Raw genomic sequence first — 25,346 nt, forward strand, 5'->3', positions numbered from 1 at the left:
AGCAATTAAGCTTAAGGAGGAGCAGTTAAAGCAACTCTTGGAATAGAATTTTATCAAGCTTAGTGTATGTCTCTATGGCGCACTAGTTCTCTTCTAAAGAAAGAAGGATGGGACTCTAACGTTATGTACAAACTCTTTACTAAGAAGAATAAATACAAATGCACCTTTTTCATTGATTACATATCATGATTACATATAATACTTGGGGATTCTTCTGTCTCAGGATGGTATCTTAACTGACCTTGCTAAAGTACAAGCTGCTATAGATTAGTTGGAACCAAAAATTGTAAAGAAATTTTGAGGTTTTCTTAGATTAATAGGATGATATCACATATTTATCCCAAGATATGTTGCCTTTGATGGCTCTTCTAAAGAAGGATGTACCCTTCAACTGGACACTAAAATGCCAAAGTGCATTTGATAAACTCAAAACTGCCTTGGTGATGACCAATCCCGTACTAAAATTGCTAGAGTTTGACAAACCTTTTAAAGGGGGATAGCTTGGTGGAGGGAGCTTTTCTTGGGGCTGTCCCTCTCTCTCTACTTGAACAATCTCTTTCTAACTATTGCCACCACCATCTCCGCCCATCACCGCCTAGCCCACACCACCAACTTTGCTCCTTCCTTTCTCTCTCTATCTATTACCATCGTCCCTTCCTCTCCCTCCCTCCCTTTCACTCTCCCACACTCCCTCTCTCTCCTTCTCCCACCCTCTTTCCTCCCCCTCTCTCACTCTCACTCTTCTTCATCTCCCTCTCCCTCCCTCCCTTTCACTCTCCCCCTCTCTCTCTCTCTGTCCTTCTCTTCACTCACTCTCTCTATCCTCGCCCTCTCTCTCTCTCTCTCTCTCTCCTTCATTTCCTTCTCCTTCCCTCCATTTCACTCTCCCACCCTCTCTCTCTCTCTCCTTCTCCCACCCTCTTCCCTCCCCCTCTGTCACTCTCCTTCATCTCCCTCTCCCTCCCTCCCTTTCACTCCCCTCCACTCACTCTCTTTATCTCCCCCCCTCTCTCTCTATCCTTGTCTTGGCTCTCTCTCTCTCTCTCTCTCTCTCTCTCTCTCTCTCTCTCTCTTTGCTAACTCTCTCTATACTTCACTCTCTTTGGCAGCTCTCTCTATCCTCCCCCCCTATCTCTCTCCTTGATTTCCATCTCCCTCCCTCCCCCTCCCCCCCCCCTCTCTCTCTCTCTCTCTCTCCTTCTTTTACCTCTTATCCTCCTTCCCTCTCTCGCTCTCTATATCCTCCTCTCTCTCTCTCTATCCATCTCTTTGCTCACTCTCTCTATCCTTCTCTTTACTCTCTCTCTCTCTCTATCCTCCCCCCTCTCTCTCTATATCCTTCTCTTGGCTCTCTCTCTCTATCCTTGTCTTTGCTCACTCTCTATCCTTCTCTCTCTTTTGTAGCTCTCTCTATCCTCTCCATGTCTCACTCTCTCTATCCTTGTCTTTGCTCACTCTCTATCCTTCTCTCTCTTTTGTAGCTCTCTCTGTCCTCTCCATGTCTCACTCTCTCTATCATTCTCTTTACTCACACTCTCTATCTTCTCCATGTCTCTCTCTCTACCCTGCTCTTTGCTCTCTCTCTCTCACCTTTTTGTCTTTCTCTTTACTCACACTCTCTATCTTCTCCCTGTCTCTCTCTCTACCCTGCTCTTTGCTTTCTCTTTCTCACCTTTCTGTCTTTCTCTTTGCTCACTCTCTCTATCCTCCCCCCTCTCTCTACCCTTCTCTTTGCTCTCTCTCTCTCTCTCTCTCTCTCTCTCTCTCTCTCTCTCTCTCTCTCTCTCTCTCTCTATATATATATATATATATATATATATATATATATATCCTTCTCATTTCTCAACACAGCATACTTAACTCATGTTTTGCGTACAGATCCTCGAGTCTACAAAAGCTTCACTACCTTATTCATCCACACAATACAGAAAGTGTCGATTCTTTATTGGTTTGTATGACATGTTGTACATAAACATTGTTACAGAGGGGAATGATGTCTTATTGCAAAACCCCAACATGCATTGCTCTCGCTCTCTTTCTCTCTTTTTTAATACGAAAAATAAGATCATGACACAATCATAAACAATTGCTAAACCCAATCACTTAAATATTCATAAATAAATATGTTTATTGCACTACAATGAAATCTTCATTACTACATCCTCTTCGGGATCAATATAAACAATGTTCATGCCTAATTTTTGTGCTACCATAGCATAATTTCCACATCCAGCATAAAGCTCTACTATCACCTGCCCTTGCTTTACATGATGCTTCAACAGGCTATCCCAAAAGTCATATCCACGTTGAGATCCACCTGCAAAGAAAACATCTCTCTTAATTCCACCAAAAAATAAACTCCCTTATTTTGGAGAATAAAGAATGTTAACTCCATACCTCACCATGCTATCCCAATTGGAACACACGCATCCCCTAATTCAATGTCAAAGGTAATGTTAATTCTATATTGATTTTAATTGTTTGGTGACTATTGTGAACTTAAGTTTGCATAGTTTGTTAAGTTGTCCAATTCTCTTGTAGATTCAAGAGGATGGTACGTGCTTCTATGATCAACGGTTCAGTGCAAGAGTAGAGTCAAATATCGTAAAATTGAAGAGACAATGTGCTTTTGAGTTCTTCCATGGTAGTCGTTTTCTTGGGCAAGCTTTAGAGGAGTCAAAGTGGTGTTATATGTTTAAAATGTCAACCACAGGGCCTGCATTGGGTTTGGATCTCGTGAACCATATGCGCCAAATAAGAGATGGTGATTTGAGGAGGGCTTGGGTTTATTTTGATCACATCAGGCATGTGCAAGGATAGACAACAATGGTTGCACATGTATATACTCCAAGGTACAGTTTGGTCTTGAAAAGTTCTTAATAAATTTGATCATGTTTTCATTAGTTTTCCAACTGTTGTATGATGGCACGTAGCCTGCAAGAGCTCATGACAATTGCAACTTGCGAAATGAAAGAGGAGGACACAATGGCACAAGTGCTTTTCTGAGAAATGATTAACAATGTGATGGTTCAAAAAGGCTTTTCCAAACCAGATTTTTTTGGATTCATGGTCGATGAGGCTGGAGCCAACTGGAGAGCACTTAGGACAGTCTATAATAATGGACCAAGGAATATATTGGAAGGTCGTGAGCATTTGTGTCTTTTTCATTGGGAGCAAGGCTTAAACATCCATACAGTACAATATGTAGTTAGGAATTTTTAGGAAGAGCACAAGTGACTATATCGTCATTAGCGTGTGCATTGAGTGAAGAAGAGGCACTTTTAAAATACAAACACATTAGATCGTGGTAGATGAACGATAAAGTCGTTAATGCAAACTTACCAGCCATGGATTATTGGCTTAGTTGGTGGCATACTAGATATCCCTATCGGAGGAAACATCTTGTAGAGTAAGTGTTACTTTCTTGGTTTTCAAAAATAATAGCTTGCATTTGGAATCTAAATTGTCAAGTTAATCTTTTGGTTATGGAATGTGGTTGGAGCTTGTAATTAACTTCATCTCCTATTGTAGGATGTCGAGGACACCAATGTGTCGCACATGCTGACCACACCAATCTAGCAAAAACGCAACATGCAAGTTGGTTAGTAGGAGAGGGTTTTAGGGAAACCATCTCTTTATATGATGTAGTTGTTTCAGACCTCGCTAATGCCCTCGTGCAATCCACAAAGAAGCATGCATTCATGCAAGGTAAATATCACAGAGCAGGCCCTACAATAACAAAGTTGATGCAGAAGGCCAGAACATCAAAAGCTCCAAGTCTGTCAAGCACTAGCAGATTGATGGGGGAAGCAATGAGTGGCACACTAAAGCACGTGCGATCAAACTTTTTTGGTGATAACATTACCGTTAGCCCAGTAACATTGAAAACCCATAGTTATAAATCTTGAGGAAGGTAACTCATCACATCGTCCAGAGTATGTCACAGAAAACCAACCACGTAAAAAATAAGGTAGGAGATTAAACTTTCCACCCACTATTCCTTTAGCTACAAAAGGTGGTCAAGACAATATACAGAGGGAGAGACAACTGAAGCAGAGGTGCAGGAAATTGTGGAGAGTGACATACACGACTCAATGTGAGCTATACATTAAACATCTCTACACAGCTAGGCAACTTGCCAAGGATGGTTAGGAGGCCAAGATGGCAAGTGCAAAAAGAGCATCAAGAACTACAGGCAAGGTGTTCCAACTCCGTCTTTTTATAGTATGAGAGAATGGTTTGGGGGACAAAGGTGTCAGTTCATGTGGTTTTGTAACAACAGCATGGATCATACTTGGAGAGTATGTAACACCATATGTCAATCACCTGCTAGACCCCCGGTAGTCAGTGGGACGAGATACAAACCTGACTATCTGAGCATTGGAGGCTGGTGGGTTCGTGTTGCTAAAGGGACTATGTCAGGAAGAAAATGATGTAGGCCATCGGTCAACAAGGTACAAAAGTGGTATATCGGATATGGTAGCCAAGAGAATAGATTCGGCAATTTCAACCATAGCTACGGTCTTTGAGAATTTGGTACTTAAGTTCGAGCATATGGAAGTGCTTGTAATTGAGACTGAGGAATCACTAGTACGCAATGAAAAATATCGGGTGACTATGGGAAAGAATCCATCATGCACATGTCCCGATTTGCAAATCAGGTAGGGTGCTAGGCGACCACATTGTGCATGCACCTTTATTTTATATATTTGGGTATCTTTGGGTTAGATGCAAACCATAATATGTTTATACATCAACCCACTCTAAAAAGGAGGAACTAATGAGAATGTTCATTAACAGAGCAAGAGAACAATGTGACAAGGACCTCATTTTGTGACATTGTATTGTAGTTTTGAAAAGATCCTTCCTATTTTGCAATAATAAAATGTCCTTTGTCTCAATCCTCTGGCAATGACTATTTAATTTTTGTTTTTCTAATGTTTTAGCACAACAATCAATATGGTTGTATGTCAATGGCTTGAATATGTTCATTCCATTCATCTACTTTTCTAAATTAAGTGGATAGTCATGCATCTACTTTTCTATATTTAGGAAAAAGCCATGCATCTACTTTTCTAAATTTAGTGGATAGCCATGCAAAGTACCTTTTTGTTGTGTATCTATAAATATGACCCCTGCCTCTTACTCTAATCCTCACTTCCAAATCTTATTGCCTCCCTCTCCCTCTCATTGTATTTCTCTCCCTCACCATCATTCTCTTCCTTACAACCCTCACCATCATCAAAACTAACCTTTGTTATCTCTAATTGCTTCTTCTAATGGCCCAAGCTATACTCTGAAGGGAGCCCTAGATAGGGTTTGCAAAAAATGTGTAACAAAATGGGCAGAGATACGACATAACACCTTAGAATCATGACAAAGGCCCGCAATATTTGTAGCAAGATGTTGGTGAATGAACCTATTGATTCTGGTGATTTGTATATGTGGAATTTGAAGATTGGAAGTGCTATCTGCACTTCGTAGAGTTATGGGTATATTAATGAAGAGACGGAGGAGCCCATATGAGAGGAGTTAAAGAATAGAGTAGCTTAAAAAGTGCATAGATGTAGTAAGAATGCTTGATTGCAGTAGCCCTTATAAGTACATAGTTGTCTTTAGACCGAGAGGATGATGTAATAACTTTTATAGAATAAAGTGGTCTCAATTATAGATCGCCTTATCTTTTGTATTAATTACCTTGTCAAATTTTTAGTTTGTTGTTGTTTTGATTAATTAAATGAAACTTCCAGTTTGTTGACATGATTTGAATACCAATTAGAAGAGTTATATTTCTAAGTTATATGTAAATGAACTTGGTTTTGTTTGTAATTGAAACCAATAATTTTTTATCCTAAGGATTTAATGTCATTATGTTCTTCTCTCTAAGGATTTTTAGTTTGTTGTTGTTTTGATTAATTAAATGAAACTTCCAGTTTGTTGACATGATTTGAATACCAGTTAGAAGAGTTATATTTCTAAGTTATATGTAAATGAACTTGGTTTTGTTTGTAATTGAAACCAATATTTTTTATCCTAAGGATTTAATGTCGTTATGTTCTTCTCTCTAAGGATTTAATGTCATCATGTTCTTCTCTCCCTCACTCCCTCTCACTCCCTCTCTCTCCCTCTTCTTCCTGTCAAATAATTATGCCATGACCTCAATCATAATTGAAAAATTATTGACCTTAATAAATTTACATTCTTCATTATTTCTTATAAAACAGTATTAAAGGCATACTAGATATCATGCATGGAATGAAATTATCTTGCATATATAATTGTATACATTATTCACCTTGTCAATTGTACTCGCATAAAATGATAAAAGATCACATGCAAAGGCTTCAAATGATATACAATCACATGCAAAGACATGAAATGACATGCAACACTATGCAAAGGGCAAGAAGTACCATGCAATGACATGCACATGTAATAATATCCAGATGCAATGCCAGCAGCCATGCCATGCCATGCAATGTATATTGTAATGACACATACATGAATTGACATGAAAAAGGATAATAAAGAGCAGGCAATGTCATGCAAACGCAAAAATACAAATGTAGAAAAATAAACTCGCATGTAATGCTATGCAAAGTCATGTGAAATGAGAGAGAGAGAGAGAGAGAGAGAGAGAGAGAGAGAGAGAGAGAGAGAGAGAAGAAGAAGAAGGATAGAGAGAGGGGGGATAGAGAGAGTGAGTAAAGAGAAGGATAGAGAGAGTGAGAGAGGGAGAGGGAAGAGGGTGGGAGAAGGAGAGAGGGGGGGTGGGAGAGTGGAAGAGAGGGAGGGAGAGGAAGGGATGGTGGTAATAGATAGAGAGAGAAAGGAAGGAGCAAAGTTGCTGGTGTGGGCTAGGGTGGGCTAGGCAGGAGTGGGCAGAGATGGTGGTGGAAAATGTTAGAGAGGTATTTATTTCTATGGCTGAAAATGTGTCTGTATATGTAAAGTTAGCACTATTTGTACAGATCGAGGGGAGAGTATATGTCAAAGGAGTTTCATGTATATATGGTTGAAAGAGGCATACACCTCAGCAAAATGGTGCGGATGAGAGGAAGAACAAATCTCTCATAGAGATGGCACATATGAGGTTTCCCAATTGAGCAGGTTTATGCATAGTCATGGAAGTAAGAATTGACAGGCTACCAAGCAAGAATTCAAATACTTACAGTGCACTCAGTTCCTTGTTGTATGCTTTCAGTGATTCCAATTGGATTGGATGTTATGACATGCGATTGTCACTAGTGGCTTTTGCATTCACCTTGGTGATTCATGTATATCATGACTCAACAACCGTGGCCACTTTGAGTTGTGAAGCTAAGTACAGGGTAGCTTTTACAGTGGCTATGTAGTGTGTATAGCTCAAATGAATTTTGGCAGATCTTGGTGTTGGAGAGTAGTCTCCCACCTCCATCTTCATTGACAACTAAAGTGCATTAGCCACTGTGAGGAACCCAATGTCTCATGCTCGTATAAAGCACATTGAGGTGCATTATCATTATGTTAGGGAAAGGCTCATTAGTTTATGTCTCTACACATGACAACATGGCAGATATGTTCACAAAGGCTCACTCACGAGAGAAGTTCAAAGCTTTTAGCAAACCTTTGGGCTAATTGCCATTTGGGGATTGATCAGCCACATGATCCTTATATATATTCACATCATCACTATACAAGGGGGACTGGTATAATAATGGGCCAGAGCACTTTTTTTCCTTTATAGTAGAGTGTATATATGCACTCTTATGAGTGTGTAAGTGACCTTATCATGTAACTTCACTTGTACTTTACTTATTTTTATTAATCTACTTTAGGTGTCATCTATCTATCCTTGCTTCTTGCATCTATGTGTGTGTTGCTACATTAATTTCCACTCCACTAGCCACCACTATAATCTTGCTTAGAAAATGTTCCTTACAATGACATGCTGCAAAGTGGCCACATGAGTACATGTAAAATTATATTCCATCGAGGTTACCTTAGCCATCTCCCTTAGCTTTTGGAATGCTTCTTCTTTTGGTGGTCCCCACTTGAATTTTAAATTGGCCTTTGTAAGTTTATACAATCGAGCTATGATCTTTGCAAATTCATGGATGAAGCAACGATAAAAGCTAGTGTAGCCAACAAATGACCATACTTGCATGGTGCTGATCAACCTAGTCATCTACTTAATGATCTTGATTTTTGACGAGGTGCAGATTATAGGAAGATTATGTGCCCGAATGATATTGAGATTATGTGCCCCAATAGTTTTCATTTGAAGACACAAAAGACACATTCAAAGGATTAAGGAAAATTTTCTTCTCCCATAGAACCACTCATATCAGCCCGCATAGGTATTCCACGTGCTCCACTATCTTTGAAAGAGCCCCAAAATCATCCAGGAAGATGGCCATAAATTTGTGTAAAAATTTGGCAAAGCTCTCCATCGTGCACCGTTGAAATGAGATTGATAGAGAACTAAAGATAATCGATGCAGTATGGTGCCATATTGCTAAGTTATGCCTGTCTGAATTTTCCTAGAACTGTTCCCAGGCTTCTTGGGTTTTAAGAATTTCTTGAAGCCTTGTAAAATATGTTTTAGTTGTCGGTACCTTCTCGAGGCTCTTCTTGAGTATGTTAGCTTGTTCTCTGTAAAACTACCTCACTATGCTTAGTGGTGCTGGTCTCCTCTCCGATCTCAAAGTCAATAGGTTCTTTCTATCTAACATTCTTCTCCTTACTATTTCTGTTAGTGGACCTTTTGCTAGTGGACCCCTATGTGTCTGCTTTTTGTTATCCCATATGTTAAGTTGTTAGAATAATACGCTTGTCGGGTGTGAGATTTATATGAACTTCTTATGGTGCCTTGAAATATCGAAGAGTTAGAGAGAGTTAGAGAAAGGTAAAGAGAGTGAGTTAGAGAGAAAAAATGAGAGAGAGAGAGAGAGAGAGAGAGAGCGAGAGAGAGGGGGGGGGTTAGAAAGAGAAAAAGAGAGAGTTAGAGAGAGGGGATTAGAGAGTGTTAGAGAGGGAGTTAGAAAGAGAAAGAAAGAGTTAGAGAGAGATCTAGAGAGAGAATATTATAGAGAAAGATAGAGAGAGTTAGAGAGAAAGGGGGGTTGAGAGAGAGGGAGAGGGGGGTTAGAAAGAGAAATAAAGAGAGTCAGAGAGCATGAGATATAGGGAGTTAAAGAGAGAGAGAGAGAGAGAGAGAGAGAGAGAGAGAGAGAGAGAGAGAGAGAGAGAGAGAGAGAGAGAGAGAATTAGAGAGAGGGGGATTAGAAAGAGAGAGAAAGAGAGTTAGAGAGAGAGAGAGAGAGAGAGAGAGAGAGAGAGAGAGAGTGTTAGAGGGAAAGAGAGAGTTAGAGAGAGATTATGTTAGAGAGAAAGAGAGGCTACTAGAGAGAGAGAGAGAGGCGATTATAGAGTGTTAGAGAGAGAGTTAAAGAGAGGGAGCTAGAAAGAGAAAGAAAGAGTTAGAGAGAAAGATAGAGAGAGTTAGAGAGAAAGGGGGGTTAAGAGAGAGAGAGAGAGAGAGAGAGAGAGAGAGAGAGAGAGAGGGGGGGGGTTAGAAAGAGAAAGAAAGAGAGTCATAGAGAGAGAGAGAGAGAGAGAGAGAGAGAGAGAGAGAGAGAGAGTTGACCAGTTTAAGAGAGTAAGAGAGGGTTAGAGAAAGGTAAAGAGAGTGAGTGTTAGAGAGAGAGAGTTAAAAAGAGAATTAGGGAGAGAGACTGTGTTCAAAAGGAGCTTTGCTAGTGGTTGTATGAGGTGTGTTATTATATGCAAATTGCAAAAGATGCAAATACTGATCCCAATTTGTAGGAGATGAGATAGTGCAAGACTTTAAAAGATCTAAAATAGTGATGTTTGTGGCCTCGCTTTGTCCATTACTTTTTAGATTATATGCATAACTAAAATCAATCTTAGTGCCTAAGTTTGAAAACAATGCCATCCAAAAATGATTACAAAAACGAGAATCACAATATGAAATAATGATTTTAGGTGAACCATGATTTGTGAAAATAGTTTTGATAAACAATTGTGCAGCATGTGAAGCATTTAATGTTTTACGACATGCAATGAAATAAGTTTGCTTACTAAACCTGTCAACAATTGTCTATATCATATCATTTCGAGAAGATGTGGTAGGTAAACAAGTTATAAAGTCCATAGAAATCCATGGTGCCGCCGATAGGTAAAGGCATGAGTAGCCCCTCTCTTTTCCTTGGCATCTTTTAACTCGTTGACATGTCACACATTCCAATACAAAAGAAGCAACATCATGTTTTAATTGTGGCCAGTAAAAATATTCTTCTATGGTGCAAAGAGTGGTGAGAATGCTACGATGACCAACATATGGGAGACGATGCATCTCTTCAAGAATAAAAGATCTATAAGGAAGTGTAATGCATAAACGCTTTTGAAAGAAAAGGAAATCATCATTATATGCATAATCATGAAGAGGCAACCAATTATTAGTTTCTAACTTATGCCAAACATAAGAAAAATCAAGATCTATAACATATGAGTCACACATATCATGCAAAGAATGAATGTCAAGCACTGAGATTTTAGAAATAGAAGGTCATTAAATAAGTGCATCAACCACTACATTCTCTTTACCAGGTTGATATTGGATAAGAGGATGAAAACTCTAAATAAAAGATGCCCATTTAATGTGGCGGTCTGAGATAAGAGGTTGATTAAGAAGATATCTAATACTTTGTTGGTCAGTCTTAATCATAAACTCATAACCCATAAGATAATGTTTCCACATGCGTAAGGCATGGACAACGGCTAATAACTCCTTGTCCATGCGTAAGGCATGGACAACGGCTAATAACTCCTTGTCATATGTATTATACAAAAGTTCAGAAGGTGTCAGTTTTCTACTCTTATAAGCTAAAGGATGTCCATCCTGCATGAGGATAACACCGATTCCTGAGTCACTAGCATCAATGCTTACGAGGCAGAATGGTCAAGTAAAGTCTGGAAGTTGGAGGATAGAGGCATGAGTCAACAAATATTTTAGTCTATCAAATGACTTTTGTTGGTTTTCACCCCATCGAAAAAGTAGACTTTTCTTAAGTAACATTGTGAAAGGAAGTGCTATCACTGAGAAATTACAAACAAACTTCCTATAAAAACTAGCAAAACCAAGAAAAGATCTAACTTCTTTAACACATGTTGGACTAGGCCATGTCTCATGACTTTTACATTTTTTGGATCAACTTCTTTGATACCTTCACTTGAAACAATGTGGCCTAAGTACTCAATTTCATATTGGAAAAAGAGACTTTTGTCCGAATTAGCATAAAGTTGATTTTCTTTAAGAAGATTAAACACTAATGCAAGATGCTCTTCATGTTCTGCATGATTCTTATAAAAGACAAGAAAATCATCAAAGAAAACAATGATGCAATTTTGATGGTTAAGAAATATATGATTCATCATGTGTGCAAAAGTAGCAGGTGCATTGGTTAGACCAAAAGGCATAACCAAAAATTCATAATAATGACCAGTTTATGTATGAAAAGCAGTTTTATAAATGTCAGAACTAGTCATTCAAACTTGATGATATCCAGATTTCAAATCAATTTTACTAAATATAGATGCACCTTTAAGCTTGTCTAGCAAATCATCATGAGGGATAGGGTATCTATTCTTAACTATGACCTTATTTAGAGCCCTATAATCAATACACATTCAACAAGTTTTATTTTTCTTTTCAACAAGAAGAATAGGTGCACTAAAAGGAGAACTACTAGGTTGAATAAGTTTCTTGTCTAATAATTCTATAATTTAGAGTTTTATTTCTTTTTGTTGAGGAGGGTTTGTACAATAAGGAGCTCTATGAGGTGGTTGGCTACCTGGAATAATCTCTATAGTATGGTCTTTAAGAAGTGAAAGAGGTAAGGTAGGAGTTAAATCGTCTGCAAAACAATCCTAAAACCTAGCCATGAATGCTTGCTAAGAAGGAGTGAGATTATTTTCATATGCATGCACTTCATTAACTAAAATCATGTATGCACGTGATTGTTTGCAAAGTGCACGTTTAGCTTGGGTATGTAATAATAATTGATACATCTCAAGAGAATGATCACCAACTAATTGCATGAGAGTACCATTATGTGTGAAATCCATAGTATGCATGAAATAATCAATATGTGGATTGGATTCATGTCTAAATGGCATACCAAGGATGATGTCACTAGAATGCAAAGGTGCAATGAGAAAGTTTCGTTTTTGTTTATAAGGTCCAATTTGCATCTCAACGTTACAAAATTCACGAGTTCCCGTGTATCGTGTGCCTTGAAATGCAGTTTAACCTTATAACACGAAGGATGAGTCTCCAAATACAACCTACAAACGGCCTTTTCTGAAATAAAATCATGCGTACTACCATCATCATGCAAAATATTGATGTTTCCATTAATGGATCCTTTCATACAAAGCAAAGAGTGAGGAGTAATTGAAGTACCTACCAATTTGCTTTGCGTACCCACTTCTTCATTGTTGAGTTGATCTTTCATCCAATCTGGAGCCGTATCACCATCACTATCATAGTATGTATCGTCTTCGATATTGTGAAGGTGTGCCACTTGAGCAGGATGAAAAATACACTTGTCGGCTCGATGTCCCACTCAATGGCACTTGAAGCATGTAGGCACATTACCACCTTGACGAGGTTAGGTAGGGCGAGGAGTGGGTGCATTACTATTGTGACTAGAATTGGGTTTGGGGTGGTAGCATTAAAATTGTTCTTTACATTTGAATTGGAAAGAGTGCGTGTATTACTATTACCATTACCAAAATTACCATTATACCATTCCATGGACGCCGTTGTTGTGAAGGAGATTGATAAAATTGAGGGCGCCGAAAAGAAGATCTGAAACCTTGATTTCCCACGAAAGAAGATCGTCGATTGGGTGGAGAACCATTGCGAGGTAATTGACGAGGTAAACCTTTCTTGCGCTCAGAATCATGAGCAAGAGAGATTGTGTCATCAAGAGAAGTTGGCTTGAACATGTTTACATGCGCTTGAATAGTTGCCTCAAGACCATCTTCATACTTTTGTTGGAGTGACTCTTTAGGAACATCCTCGAGCATACGAAGCATAAGAAGTGATTGCCAAAATCTCTCCGTGTATTGAGAAACAATATCACAATCTGTCATACAGAGAAGATTCCATGCTCGACCAGTATTAAGGTGGAATTGTGGAGGAAGAAAAGCAGATTTAAATTTATCATGGAATTGATCCCATGTGAAAGGCTTGGTAGGACCCATGCGAAGTGCGTTCCACCACAATGAAGCTCGATCACTCAAATGATTAGTAGCACACTTTATTTTATCTTCCTCAGAGAAGCGTTTACCAACAAAATAATCATCAAATTGAGTCAACCAAGAAAGAACTAAACGACCATCTTTTTTACCGTCAAATTTGGAGAACGTGAATGCACGACAGTTGATCTTGGAGTCCTTGTGAGTCCGTTTGCGAGTCGAAAACGGATTTGAGAATCTTGCTCAAGTAGGCGTGACATCGGGAGATTCTTCTTAAACGCGCTGGCGTTTGCAAGCTCCATCTCGAGTAGAAGAATGCGCTCCAAAGTAGGAGCGGGAAGAGGTGATACATTCGAAATTGTTGGAGGTTGAGTGCCGTCATCGGAATCCATGGCTGCAGATGCTTTGAAGAAACCGGAGAGCAAAACAAAGATCTTTGAAAAAAAAAGGCCCCTTCAAAAAGATGAAAGATATATATACATATATCTTTTTTTTCTTCTTCTTCTTCTCTTTCCCTCTTCTTCTTCTCTTTTTTTTTTCTTCTTCTTCTCTTTCCCTCTTCTCTTCTCTCTCTTCTTCTTCTTCTCTCACGGCCTTACCAGGAGTTGCCACGCTAGCACCCTGATATCCCATATAGCATTGAGAGGGATGTGTTAGACGGGTATAAAGGGAAGAAGGGATTTGACTTTACCCTTGTCTTTTAGGAGACATCTACGCTTGCTTGTGGGGTTGAGATACGTCGGTTCGTGACCGTGCGCTCTATGCCCATCCGCCGTCTAAAAAACAAGCAAGAAAAATCCTTTCGATTAACCCTTTGTATTCTGGCTTCCATTCCTGAGTTTCGCTTCTTTATTATATATTAACCATGGACAACCAAGGCGGAGTGGAAAAAGAAATCTTGGATCTCTAAAAAAATAAGAAAAAAAAATCCCTTTGATTGACCCTTTGTATTCCGGCTTCTATTTCTACGTTTCACTTTTTAATGTCTTTTACATACTACAACAAAGCACGCGTTGGTGTTTAAGAATTAACTCTATTTTTTTTTGTCTACCGCGAGTAATTTTGTTGGTGCAAAGTTCAGTTGGGTGGAGAGATACAAGCCACTACATACCGCGGCGAGGATAACGTGAGTGCTTTTTTATATCTTATTTGAAAAAGAAAATATCTGCGAAATGCCGATCTTTTTCCCTCTCAAACCTGGTAAAAAAAATGCAGATTTGAGGGTTTAAGAAAGTTCTGGAACTTCGTCCGGCTTCTACATTAGCTGCGGGCAAAGCTCCAACCTCCCTGCTGAGGATTTGTTCTTCTCTCTTGCAGGGGCCTCCCTTCCATGGGTTGTGTTCCTCTGCCGGCACCTAGGGTTCCCTGAATAGCCTCTTTCTTGGATTTCTGCACTAGCTAGGGTTTTGTCTGCCAGGGTTTTGCTGTCTCCCTGCTTCTTTTCGCAAAGGCTTGCTGCAGAGACTTCTCTCTATTGCCATGGCTCCCTGTTGCCTTCGCTCCGTCTCTGCGGTCGCCCAGCCTCTCGTCTCGGCTCCTCCCTCAGCCTCTTGCCCCTCTCCCCGCGGGCTCTCCGGCTCATCTCTTCGTCTCGACCGAGCAAGGTCTTTAAAGGTACGTCTTTAATCTTGTTCTGCAACGCTTTGCACTCATGGCCACGCGATGGAGAGCGCCGCGGAAGCATTCGCTGGATTCGGGACGAATCGAAGGGGTTAATTTAACTTCAGTCGCGGGACTATTTTGGAACTAGCAGTACACAGTCCTGTTTGGAAGTACTTAGCAGAGTAGGCTTCGAGCCGATCGTCAAGTCATATATTGACGGGAATTCAGCGGTCCATTGGCAATGGCAAATTGGTTCATCGTGTTCGCCATGTTCTGAGCCGGAAGTTTGCCTTTACAAGCTACGCGTTGCCCTCCCTTCTGCCGTAAACGCCTAGCCAGCACTGTATAGGAGTTACGGAAATTCTCAAGCCGTATAATTTTTGCCCCATGTAGATATGCTCAATGTGTTAGAGAAGGGTTGTAAGGTCCCTCGATATGTTGTAAGCTTTTTCGAATGGATTTTAAGGGACATGCCAACGTCAATGGCCGACGCGAGGATTTGCGGCTAGCATAGCATTTATGCTACCCTAGATGTAATCGCCCAGCTGTAACTACTGGTGGCCATCTGTCCCGCCAAGTTGTCTATGTGAATGGAGACCTCCTGCCGCACCTAGTATTCTGACCTGGTGCTTGTGAATGCAGGTTGCAAGACATGTTGTCAATTCTTCCAGTAATCTACCTTCATTGTCTGTTGGCGGTGGCAGTCCTGTTTGGACTAAATCTACCCTGATTGGGAAGCTTCCGAAATCTTCTACCAGATCAAGGTTAAGAATAGCAGCAGTTGCAACAGAAGCTGCAGCCACTGAGACTGAGCCTGTTACCACAGTGGGAGAACCCGAGAAAACTGTTGGAGAGAGACATGCTTATCAGGCTGAGGTGAAGCTTGATTGATATTGTTGGCATTTTAAAGTTTGGTTCTGTTTTTTTCATGGGTCTTACTGGACTAAGTCTGTTCCAGGTCAGTAGGCTTCTTGATATTATTGTACACAGCCTATACAGCCACACTGAAGTCTTCTTGCGAGAGCTGGTTAGGTGAGGTACCTGGGCGTTTTGTACACTCCTTGTTTGCATTGGTCTCACCATGGGACCTTTATTGATACTGGATATTTTCACTTGGCAGCAATTCGAGTGATGCACTAGACAAATTGCGCTTCTTAAGTGTGACAGATCCTAGTCTCTTGGGCAATGATCCTGAACTCACTATCAAGATTCGAAGTGATAAAGATCAAGGGATCTTAGTGATCCAGTGAGTGAGCCACATTATTTCCTTCCTGTTTCAGAATGGTTGTGTGTGTCTGGTTTGTCTTGTCAAGGCTTTTTTACATTCAGATATATCTCTGTATTCACCATTGGTATTATTTGACAGAATCGTCCTCTAGTTTCAGGCTAGATCTTGCTTCCATTTTTGAGTTCTGTGTAAATACCTTTTTATGATCTTTCTTTCAGGGACTCTGGAATTGGGATGACAAAGGATGATCTCATCAGTAGTCTGGGAACAATTGCTCAAAGTGGCACTGCCAATTTCTTGAAAGCCCTCAAGGTTCGAATGGTTGTAATATTCTTTGCACCCCTACTGTTAAAGTGTCCAGAGGTTCTGGTCTGACTCCTTTCCTTGCCTTGATCAGGAAAACAAGGATAGTCTTGGGGGGGACAGTGGCTTGATTGGTAGGTTTGGAGTGGGATTCTACTCTGCATTTCTGGTTGCAGAGAAGGTATTTGTTGTTTACAGCTTCTTAGGCTGATTTTCTGCTATGTCGGTCCATGTAGTGCTGTTCGTAACATTTTCTGATGGCTGTTACAAGTCTTCTGGATCTAAGATGTAGTCACGTCTTCTTCTGTCTTCAGTGAGCATCTATAGTTACATTATCATATTTGTTAATTAGTTTTTGCACAGGTTGCTGTTGCCTGGCTATGTAGAGGGTCTTTAGCAATCATTGTGTTTTTGCTTGTGTGTGTCTTCAGAATCCAGACAGATGCTCCAGGTTTTGATTTGATGAATTTGAAGTGCAGATGCTGTTTCTCTTGTTTATATGTCTGCTTGATATCATATTTTGTTGGTCAAAGTTAATAGGGGTAATTTCAGCATCTTCATGTTGTGTGGGTTAGATTAAAGGAGGTTTGTGCTGCCCCCGTTTTCCAGGAAGGTTGGATGAACAATATCTTCCTTTCAGACACTAGGGGCTTTGAAGGGCAGGATTCATGTAACTAACCCTTGCAAGAATGATTTGGTTTCTTCAGGGTGTTCACGTTTTTGACCAAGCCAGGATGAGCAGATATGTGATACTTGACAATGTTGTTTGAGTGGTTTGATATTGACCACTGAAATGGGCATGAGCTTTCTGTTTTACAAATTGCCATAACTGTAGTCCCATATCTTATTTTTCAACTTGCTCCAGTCAATTTGCACACCCTGTGCACTGCCAGATTTGTGTGAAGAAAATGCTGATTGCTTGGGCGTGGAGTCAAGTATTTACACTCCACTACATGATCTATGGTTGGTTAGATTCGTGTGCGAACAAAATGCTGATTGCATGGTCTGTCTTGTGCATGGAGTCTAGTATTTATTTATACTCCACTAGATAAGATCTATGGTTGGTTTCAATGGCATTCCACATGCATGCAAGAGTGATCTTTGAAGAATTTTTCAAGGTAAGTGGGAGTCGTGATGTTATGTGGCAGTTGAACGTTTAGTTTCCTTACTTGATATAACATTGTTGTTTATGATGGTTGTTTTGACTAATATAGGAGGTATCTGGCATATCATGAGTTTCTGAATGCAATTTGTAAACAGGTGGTGGTCACAACTAAGCACCCAAAGTCTGATAAGCAGTATGTGTGGGAGGCAGAGGCCAATAGTAATGCATTTGTCGTCCGAGAAGAGACTGACCCTGATTATCTCCTTGAAAGGGGTACTGCAGTTATTCTACATTTGAAGGTCAGTCCCCAAACAGAGTTCTGCTTGGAACTTATGCTTGGCTATGACCCAACTGCCTAACCTATTAGCTGACGTGTGAATCATGTCTTATGTAGGAGGATGCGATGGACTACACTGACCCTACCAAAATTCAGAATCTTGTGAAGAACTATTCTCAGTTTATTTCATTTCCGATCTATGTGGGGCGTGAGAGGCCTGGAGCAGTTAAGGTGGGTTGAATGAATTGTAGGTTTAGACTGAATCTTATAACTCTGTTTGTAGTTGAATGGCTGATTCATGTAAAATTGTGCAGGCTCCAGCAGAGGAAGGAGTGGAAGTTGAAAAGGTAAATTTTTTATTGCCAATGTATTTTGGGGCCTCTTCTTTGAAGCCTTGTTAGTTCTATGCATAGAGAGTAATCTACCTTAATCTTTCTTTCGGCTGCATGCAGGAAAAGAAGAGCTACAGCTATGATCTTGTGAATGAGACAAAACCTATTTGGGTGAAGACTTTTTTTTTCCTTGTTGGATCTTTCGTTGGAGGATTTTTAATGCATCTTACAGTGCTCGGCCTGTTTACACGTGTAGATGCGCAGTCCCAAGGAGGTTACCAAGGAGGAATATTATGCATTTTATAAGACAACTTATGATGAGCGTCTCGAACCAATGGCATACACACATTTCAACACAGAGGTACATCATTGTATTGGTGCCTGAGTGTAAGAAGTTATCATGTGATGACTGAAGTATTGGCTAGAAAACCTTTGCTAGAAAGCTGTCCTGTTACTGTATTTAGCAGTAGTGCGTTCCACTTCTCAAATGTGTTTGTCTGTTGTAACATCACTGCAGGATGCCCATCTAGGCTTTATCCTGGTTCATGTTGTTCTATAGTAGTATCAATATGAGCTAAGTGACGTTTTTTACAGGGAGAAGTGGAATTCAAAAGCTTGCTGTATATTCCTGGAATGGCACCATTTGCATCAGATGAAAGCTCTTCTAAGCTGAAAAACATAAAGCTATATGTGAAGCGGGTGTTTATCTCCGATGACTTTCATGGAGAGCTGGTGAGTAACAACTGCCACTTTGGTAAATTGCAAATCTCTCTAGTGTAGAAGCTGTTCTCTGCAGTTTTGCTGAGCATTTGTCTTCTGAAGTTTGTAGTTTAGTTGAGAAATTTGTAATTTGTAGCTTTACTGAGCACATTGTAACCTTATCATGCCTACCTGGCTGCAGTTTCCTCGGTACCTCTCTTTCATGAAGGGTGTGGTTGATTCTGATGATCTGCCATTGAATGTGTCTCGGGAACTACTGCAAGAGAGTCGTGTTGTAAGTGATTCTTTTGCCCCTTGTCTGTAGATGATTCTGAAAAATAACGACCCCCTTTTGATGCTACGCTAACTTCGTCTCATTTGCAGGTCAATCTCATGAGGAAAAGGTTGACAAAGAAAACTTTTGACTTGTTTGATATAATCATGAAGAGGAAGGACAAAGAGGTATCAGTTGATTGTTCTGTTGTGATGGTTACATGGTGGAGACCATCTACATTTTGACTTTTGTCTTTGACCTTGAACCTTGATCTTGTTGTGTGTGCTATGGTGTCCGGAGCAGGATTACAAGCGGTTTTGGAGGAACTTTGGCAAGTACATAAAGCTGGGTATCACTGAAGACAAAGATAACCAGAAGCGTCTGTCTTACTTCTTGCGATACTACTCGTCGAAGCATCAGGAAGAGATGACTAGCCTGAAAGATTATGTTGAGAACATGAAAGAAGACCAACAAGCTATCTACTACTTTTCATCCGAATCTGTAAAAAGTGCAAGGAATGCACCATTCATGGAAAAGCTTGTGGATAGAGGTTATGAGGTATGAAATTCTTGCCTCCGTTGTTGCTAGAGTGACTGGTTATGGGTCTTGACAAGCTTTGAATTCTAGCACAACAGTGACACGAATGCGAATCATGAACTATATGTGCTCTGCAGGTCTTGTTTCTCACAGAGCCCATGGATGAGGTTTCAGTCAATGCTTTAAAATCATTCAAGGGAAAAGACTTTGTTGATGTGAGCAAGGAGGACTTTGATATAGGTATGCATGTTCGCATGGCATTAAATCTGTATTCTCCATTGCTTAGCACTATGCAGGCAGGTGGCTTGCTGGCTGTGGTTGCTTTGAACATTCAGTACTATGAAATTGCTTGTATTTTAGCTTTGAACTATGGAATAGAGTAAAATATCATGAAGTTCAGTGTATTGAATGCTTGAATGGAACTTTAGGCGATTTCTTCCTCTGGTTGCGATCAGCAGTATAGTTTTGGCATAATATGTGAGTCTGTAGCCTGTGTGGTTGCCACTTTCATGCATGAGATGCAACTGAATTGCCATAAAGTTACTGCTTCCAAGTCATAGTCCTCTTAAACTATAGCCGTAAATCCATTTACTGTAAGTGTTAAGGCTAACTCCACAACTGAGTGTTCTTGTCATACAATCTAGCAGGGCTTTACCTCAAGTGTTTTGCTAATTAACACTCATGTAGTAAGCCTTCAAGTATCAACTTTGTCAATAACTCCCAACTTTGTCTTAGCCTCTAGAAATACAAAGCATAGGGACTCCAGGCACACCTCTTCAGTCCTTACTAGCCTGTAATCATTATCAGCATCCCAATCTATACTACTGTCTCATCCAATTTTTGTAGCTCAGCTAGTACGCACAAGACTCAAGACTAGAAAGTATCAGTCTTCTTTTGGTCCTGTAGTATGATATGCTTTGGCACAATCATATTCTAGATTGTTCTGCTGCAACAAATGCTTGCCGGTCTTGACATTCAGGTTCTTGTCATCCAGTGGATAAGCTCACCTGTACAGCCATGAAATGGACAAATTCCAACAAATTTCGTACTGCTGATTGGGCTGCCCATGTCTCCTGTTGTTATGGCAGCCAGTAGCAATGAACTTCTCCAGCTCTGTTACTAATCAAAACTCTCAACACTAGGACTTTTATGTGAGTCCTCTGGACGCCAGCTGTATGCTTGTCCTGCTGGCCAGCTCTCTCTTTTGACTACCATTCTGGCAAATTCATCTGAACTGTGCCTCAGTGTCCCAGCAATGATTTTGCGATTGGATGCATAGCCTTCACCCCCTGACTTGTCAACTTTTGGATGCATAGCCTTCACCCCCTGACATGTCCACATGCTTTTAGCACATTAACTGTCTCTTCTCAGGAGAGATTTTTAGGATGGATCTAAGAGCCGCCAAGGTTTTTGAAGAAGCCGCTATTCTGAAGCCAGAAGGGAGGCTCCTATTGTAAACACCTGATTCAGCTTTATGTCTGTAGATCACGTGGTTGGGTAGGGCTGTTTCAGGCTTATTATGTCATCATTGCTGTCATATGTAATGTTTGTGCAGGTGATGATGAAGATCAGGATCGGTTAGCAGATGAGTATGGCCCACTGTGTGATTGGATGAAAGAAAAATTAGGTGAAAGGATTGCCAAGGTTGAAGTGTCAAAGAGATTGAGCACTTCGCCCTGTGCCCTTATTTCTGGTAAATATGGTTGGTCTGCCAACATGGAAAGGTATAATATACATGCTATTAACATGTTGATGTAAAACTGAGTTTCAAAGGCTTTAGTGGGTAGATAACAGTGGCTGTCTCATCGGCAGGATTATGAGAGCGCAGAACTTAGGAGACACTCCTGGGCTGAGGGAGTACATGGCCTCAACTAGGATACTTGAGATCAACCCCAACAATCGCATAATTCAGTTTTTGGATGTGAGTAACGGCACTGTTTTAATATGGAGATTCTTGTGCTCAGAATTTGTTTTTTTGACTAGAGGCTCTGACAGGATGCACGGCTCGCTGGAAAATCTGGAACAACGGAGACCGTGGAACTTCTTTATGAGACTGCGCTCATGTCTAGTGGTTTTGCTGTAAGTGCATCTTTCCTTTAGTAGTACGATATCTGCAGAGTAGACAAGGGTTTGTAATGTATGGTGGTTGTTAGGGTTTCTTGGTGATGTTGCTCTGTTGGCTTCTGTTCCAGCCTGAAGATCCCGCGGGATTTGGATCTAGGATATATGAGTTAATAGCTGCATCAGTAGGTAATGGTAATGATGGGTACAACGAAAGTGAAGGATACGAAGGATATGAAGGAAGTGAAGAATATGCCGGAGACGATGGAAACTATGGGCCTCCCAGAGTGGAATATTATGATACCAATGAATCGGCTCGAGATATCTCGCCCTCTACCCGACCACCTGTTGTTGAACCTGAGGTTTTGTAGGGTTTGGTGTTTGATAAAAAGCCAAGTGTCTGCCATGGCTGATATTGTTAATGAAAGGGGATTTGAAACCATCAGGTTGCTAGTGTGGTTACTCAAATTTTACATAGTTCATGGTATACTCGTCTGTAGTGGATGGAACAGTCCTGTGCCTATTGACTCTATTCACTGTAAACTTAGGATCGCTAAGTAACTCCTTGAGATTTTGTAACTGCAAGGGACCTTTTTTACACTTTCAGATATTTCTGTTGGTGCATTAGTACTACCAATTATTGATCTTTGTCAGAAATAATATAATGCGTGGAAAAAATAGTAATACATGTGCCAGAGTGATCAGCAAACAAGTGGTCTTGTGAAGACGTGTGTGTGTGTGTGTGTGTGAGAGAGAGAGAGAGAGAGAGAGAGAGAGAGAGACCTTGTTTCCCAAGCAGCCCATTATGCCAAGGCCACGATAATGAACCTGCACAGTTGCAAGTTACTGTGATAATTTTGTCGAAGGTACAAGAGAGTTAATGATCAATATTCTCAAGCACAGAAACTCACTCACTCACTCTCTCTCTCTCTCTCTCTCTCTAAGAGAGGAAAAAGAAGCCCTGAGCAAGCATGGCAAATCAACATAGGAAAGTCCTCAATAAAGATGTGATGGAAGGGAAATTGCTACCGTGAAAAATGTCACTCCTTGTGCACATCACCGGGAAAACGTGAAGATTTAAATCAAAGTAGAGCCTTGAGCAAGCATGGCAAATCCGCATTAAAGATGTGATGCAAGGGAAAATGCTACTGTGATAAATGTGGTACGTCTTGTGCCATCACAAGGGAAAAGTAGTCAAAAACTTGGAGAAGGCCCATAGAGTCAGCTCAAACTTGACCTTAACAGTCTACCAGTCATTTATTCCCTGGCCCATGAATGCAGTGTAACGATGGGTAGGCAGAAGCCCTGAGCAAGCATGGCAAATCAACATAGGAAAGTCCTCAATAAAGATGTGATGGAAGGGAAATTGCTACCGTGAAAAATGTCACTCCTTGTGCACATCACCGGGAAAACGTGAAGATTTAAATCAAAGTAGAGCCTTGAGCAAGCATGGCAAATCCGCATTAAAGATGTGATGCAAGGGAAAATGCTACTGTGATAAATGTGGTACGTCTTGTGCCATCACAAGGGAAAAGTAGTCAAAAACTTGGAGAAGGCCCATAGAGTCAGCTCAAACTTGACCTTAATAGTCTACCAGTCATTTATTCCCTGGCCCATGAATGCAGTGTAACGATGGGTAGGCAGTGAGTAGGATATGTCAAAATTATTTGAAAATGGTTATCTTGTAGTGGTGGCCAAGTGGAGGCGTGCTGACTGGCCTAGTAGAGAGTGCCATTTTGGGCCCATTTTCTTTACGGTGGCTATTTACCTCAGAAATTGGGGAATGTGTATCCATTTTCATTTTTTCACTATTCCGATGCCTTACACATGGCAAGCTCGGGGGAGGAAGAATTACATGTGGCAGGATCAGGGTGGACAAATTACATGTGGTAGGTTCATGACAGGAAGAGAGTGCTTTGGGATAGGGTTTGGGGGGGGGGATGGAGGGAACTTTCAAAAAGTGAGTGGAGTGGTAGGTCATTTACTTGTAGATGTTAAGCTAAAACATCTCCTTGGTGAAACTTAATTCTCACGCAAAATGCGCAATGTGATTTGATGGTGGTGGGATTTAAAGCTAGCTTACAAAATTCAAATACGTGAGAAGAAAGCTGTTTAAACTTGGGAAAAAGAGCTCATAAAATCACCTCCAACTTGGTTTCAACAAAGTTTTTTCTTGGCATTTTTGTCCTTGCCCGTGTATGTAAGAGTGGGAGCAATGATGTAAGTTTTTTTTAAAAAAAGAAGTATGAGTAGATTTGAAAATGGTCCTCTTGTGAATTTGTAATGGCATTATAGGGTGCACGTGGAAGTGTCTTGAACCCATTCTCCTTATGATTGCCACTTACCTTGAAATAGATATTATGCTTAATTAAGCATCTCCTTGGTGTGCTTATTATCACTTATCACACACAAATAGTGATACACATGGTGGTGAGATTTTAAGCTTACAAACTTTTATGAGTGAACGGAATATTCCTTTTCAAACTAGTTTTCTTATACTAGGGAGTGTGTTAGAATATACTAGTGGCATGACCTGTCTCCTACGGACAAGAGATTCTTGCATGCATAAAAACACATACTTGTCTTTCGAGGAGAGGAGAGAGAGGCCTTATATTTGAAGCCCATTTTAGGGCTCATGTTCCTCAACTTGGCTACCTATATATGAACACATCATTCTTGCTATATATATCCGTAGGAGCTCCTAAAGCACTTACTTTTCTTTGAATAAAGAACCAAACTTGGCATAAATATACATTTAACATTCCAAGTCAATGTAGTGGGGAATTTTAACACATGTGAGCAAAACATTAAAACAATCTTCGAGCCATGAAGATTAAATAGGTTATGGTGGTAAACAATGATGACTATTATAACAAATATTGAGACATACTTTCAATATCTTGTGTATCGCCATAAATAAATGAAAATGATCTCTTTCTCACATCCATCCTAAGCAATATTACCCGTGATATCAAATACGATATTACACTTCACTAATCATTTATGTAAGATTTTGAGGTTAGTCTCTCTCTCTCTCTCTCTCTCTCTCTCTCTCTCTCTCTCTCTCTCTATGGACGTTAAGTATATTGAATTGAGCAAGAGAAATTAATAATGCCACTGTAAATGAAAGCACACGCAAAACATTTGCTTATCCAAATGTTATAAAACAAAGATAATCTTAGCATGTTCCTATAACCATCTCAAGAATTTGAACCACCTGACACTCCATACTTGTGGATCTGCACGGTGGCTTTACCTTAATGTCAACCATTTAATACACACAATATAAGTAGAGAGATATATATATATCAATTAAATATTATTGACAATGGTAGCGCCAGTGTAGGACATAAATTGAAAGAATTTTGCCATTCAACTCCTATTTAACTGTCTTCGCATCACAAGTAAAATAATTGTCATTTTCAAAGAAACATCAATTAACTTGAAAGCATGCACACTTACTGAAATTCAACATATATTGCATATATCACATCTTTGCAAACATTCTTCTAAATGCTTACTTGATTGATACAAAAGATATTATCTATGAATGTAGTCTTTGGCATTTGTAGGTTGTTGTATTGAGATAGCTCGTTCTCTACCTTATGGACATAGATTATATTTACATTCTTTTGCATGCCATTTGCAATCTCTCTTTGTAG

The 25,346-nt window shown here is 40.1% G+C and overlaps 1 protein-coding gene across 1 annotated transcript; it reads left to right on the forward strand.

Annotated features, from left to right (window-relative positions):
• Positions 1–14,404: 14,404 nt before the first annotated feature.
• LOC147642077 (heat shock protein 90-5, chloroplastic-like) lies at positions 14,405–22,368 on the forward strand. The gene is made up of 20 exons (XM_086802672.1): positions 14,405–14,880; positions 15,511–15,744; positions 15,827–15,900; positions 15,989–16,114; positions 16,315–16,408; positions 16,494–16,580; positions 17,660–17,803; positions 17,899–18,012; positions 18,096–18,128; positions 18,234–18,284; positions 18,370–18,474; positions 18,708–18,845; positions 19,015–19,107; positions 19,197–19,274; positions 19,390–19,644; positions 19,761–19,863; positions 21,179–21,347; positions 21,436–21,544; positions 21,619–21,702; positions 21,816–22,368. Exons 1-20 carry the CDS (start codon positions 14,746–14,748, stop codon positions 22,053–22,055), a joined length of 2,466 nt encoding a protein of 821 aa, XP_086658798.1. The 5' UTR covers positions 14,405–14,745; the 3' UTR covers positions 22,056–22,368.
• Positions 22,369–25,346: the final 2,978 nt, after the last annotated feature.

The sequence above is a fragment of the Cibotium barometz genome, chromosome 1 (genome assembly GCF_041138505.1).
Source record: "Cibotium barometz isolate CiBa-2024 chromosome 1, ASM4113850v1, whole genome shotgun sequence".
In the NCBI taxonomy this organism is placed as follows: domain Eukaryota; kingdom Viridiplantae; phylum Streptophyta; class Polypodiopsida; order Cyatheales; family Cibotiaceae; genus Cibotium; species Cibotium barometz.

What these genes read in the sequence shown, in the direction of transcription:
- LOC147642077 (XM_086802672.1), top strand. Translation starts at nt 14,746, where the DNA reads ATGGCTCCCTGTTGCCTTCGCTCCGTCTCTGCGGTCGCCCAGCCTCTC. An exon ending in ACACACATTTCAACACAGAG is followed by an intron (nt 18,475 to 18,707) that starts GTACATCATTGT and finishes CGTTTTTTACAG; the next exon opens with GGAGAAGTGGAATTCAAAAG. An exon ending in TCATGTCTAGTGGTTTTGCT is followed by an intron (nt 21,703 to 21,815) that starts GTAAGTGCATCT and finishes CTTCTGTTCCAG; the next exon opens with CCTGAAGATCCCGCGGGATT.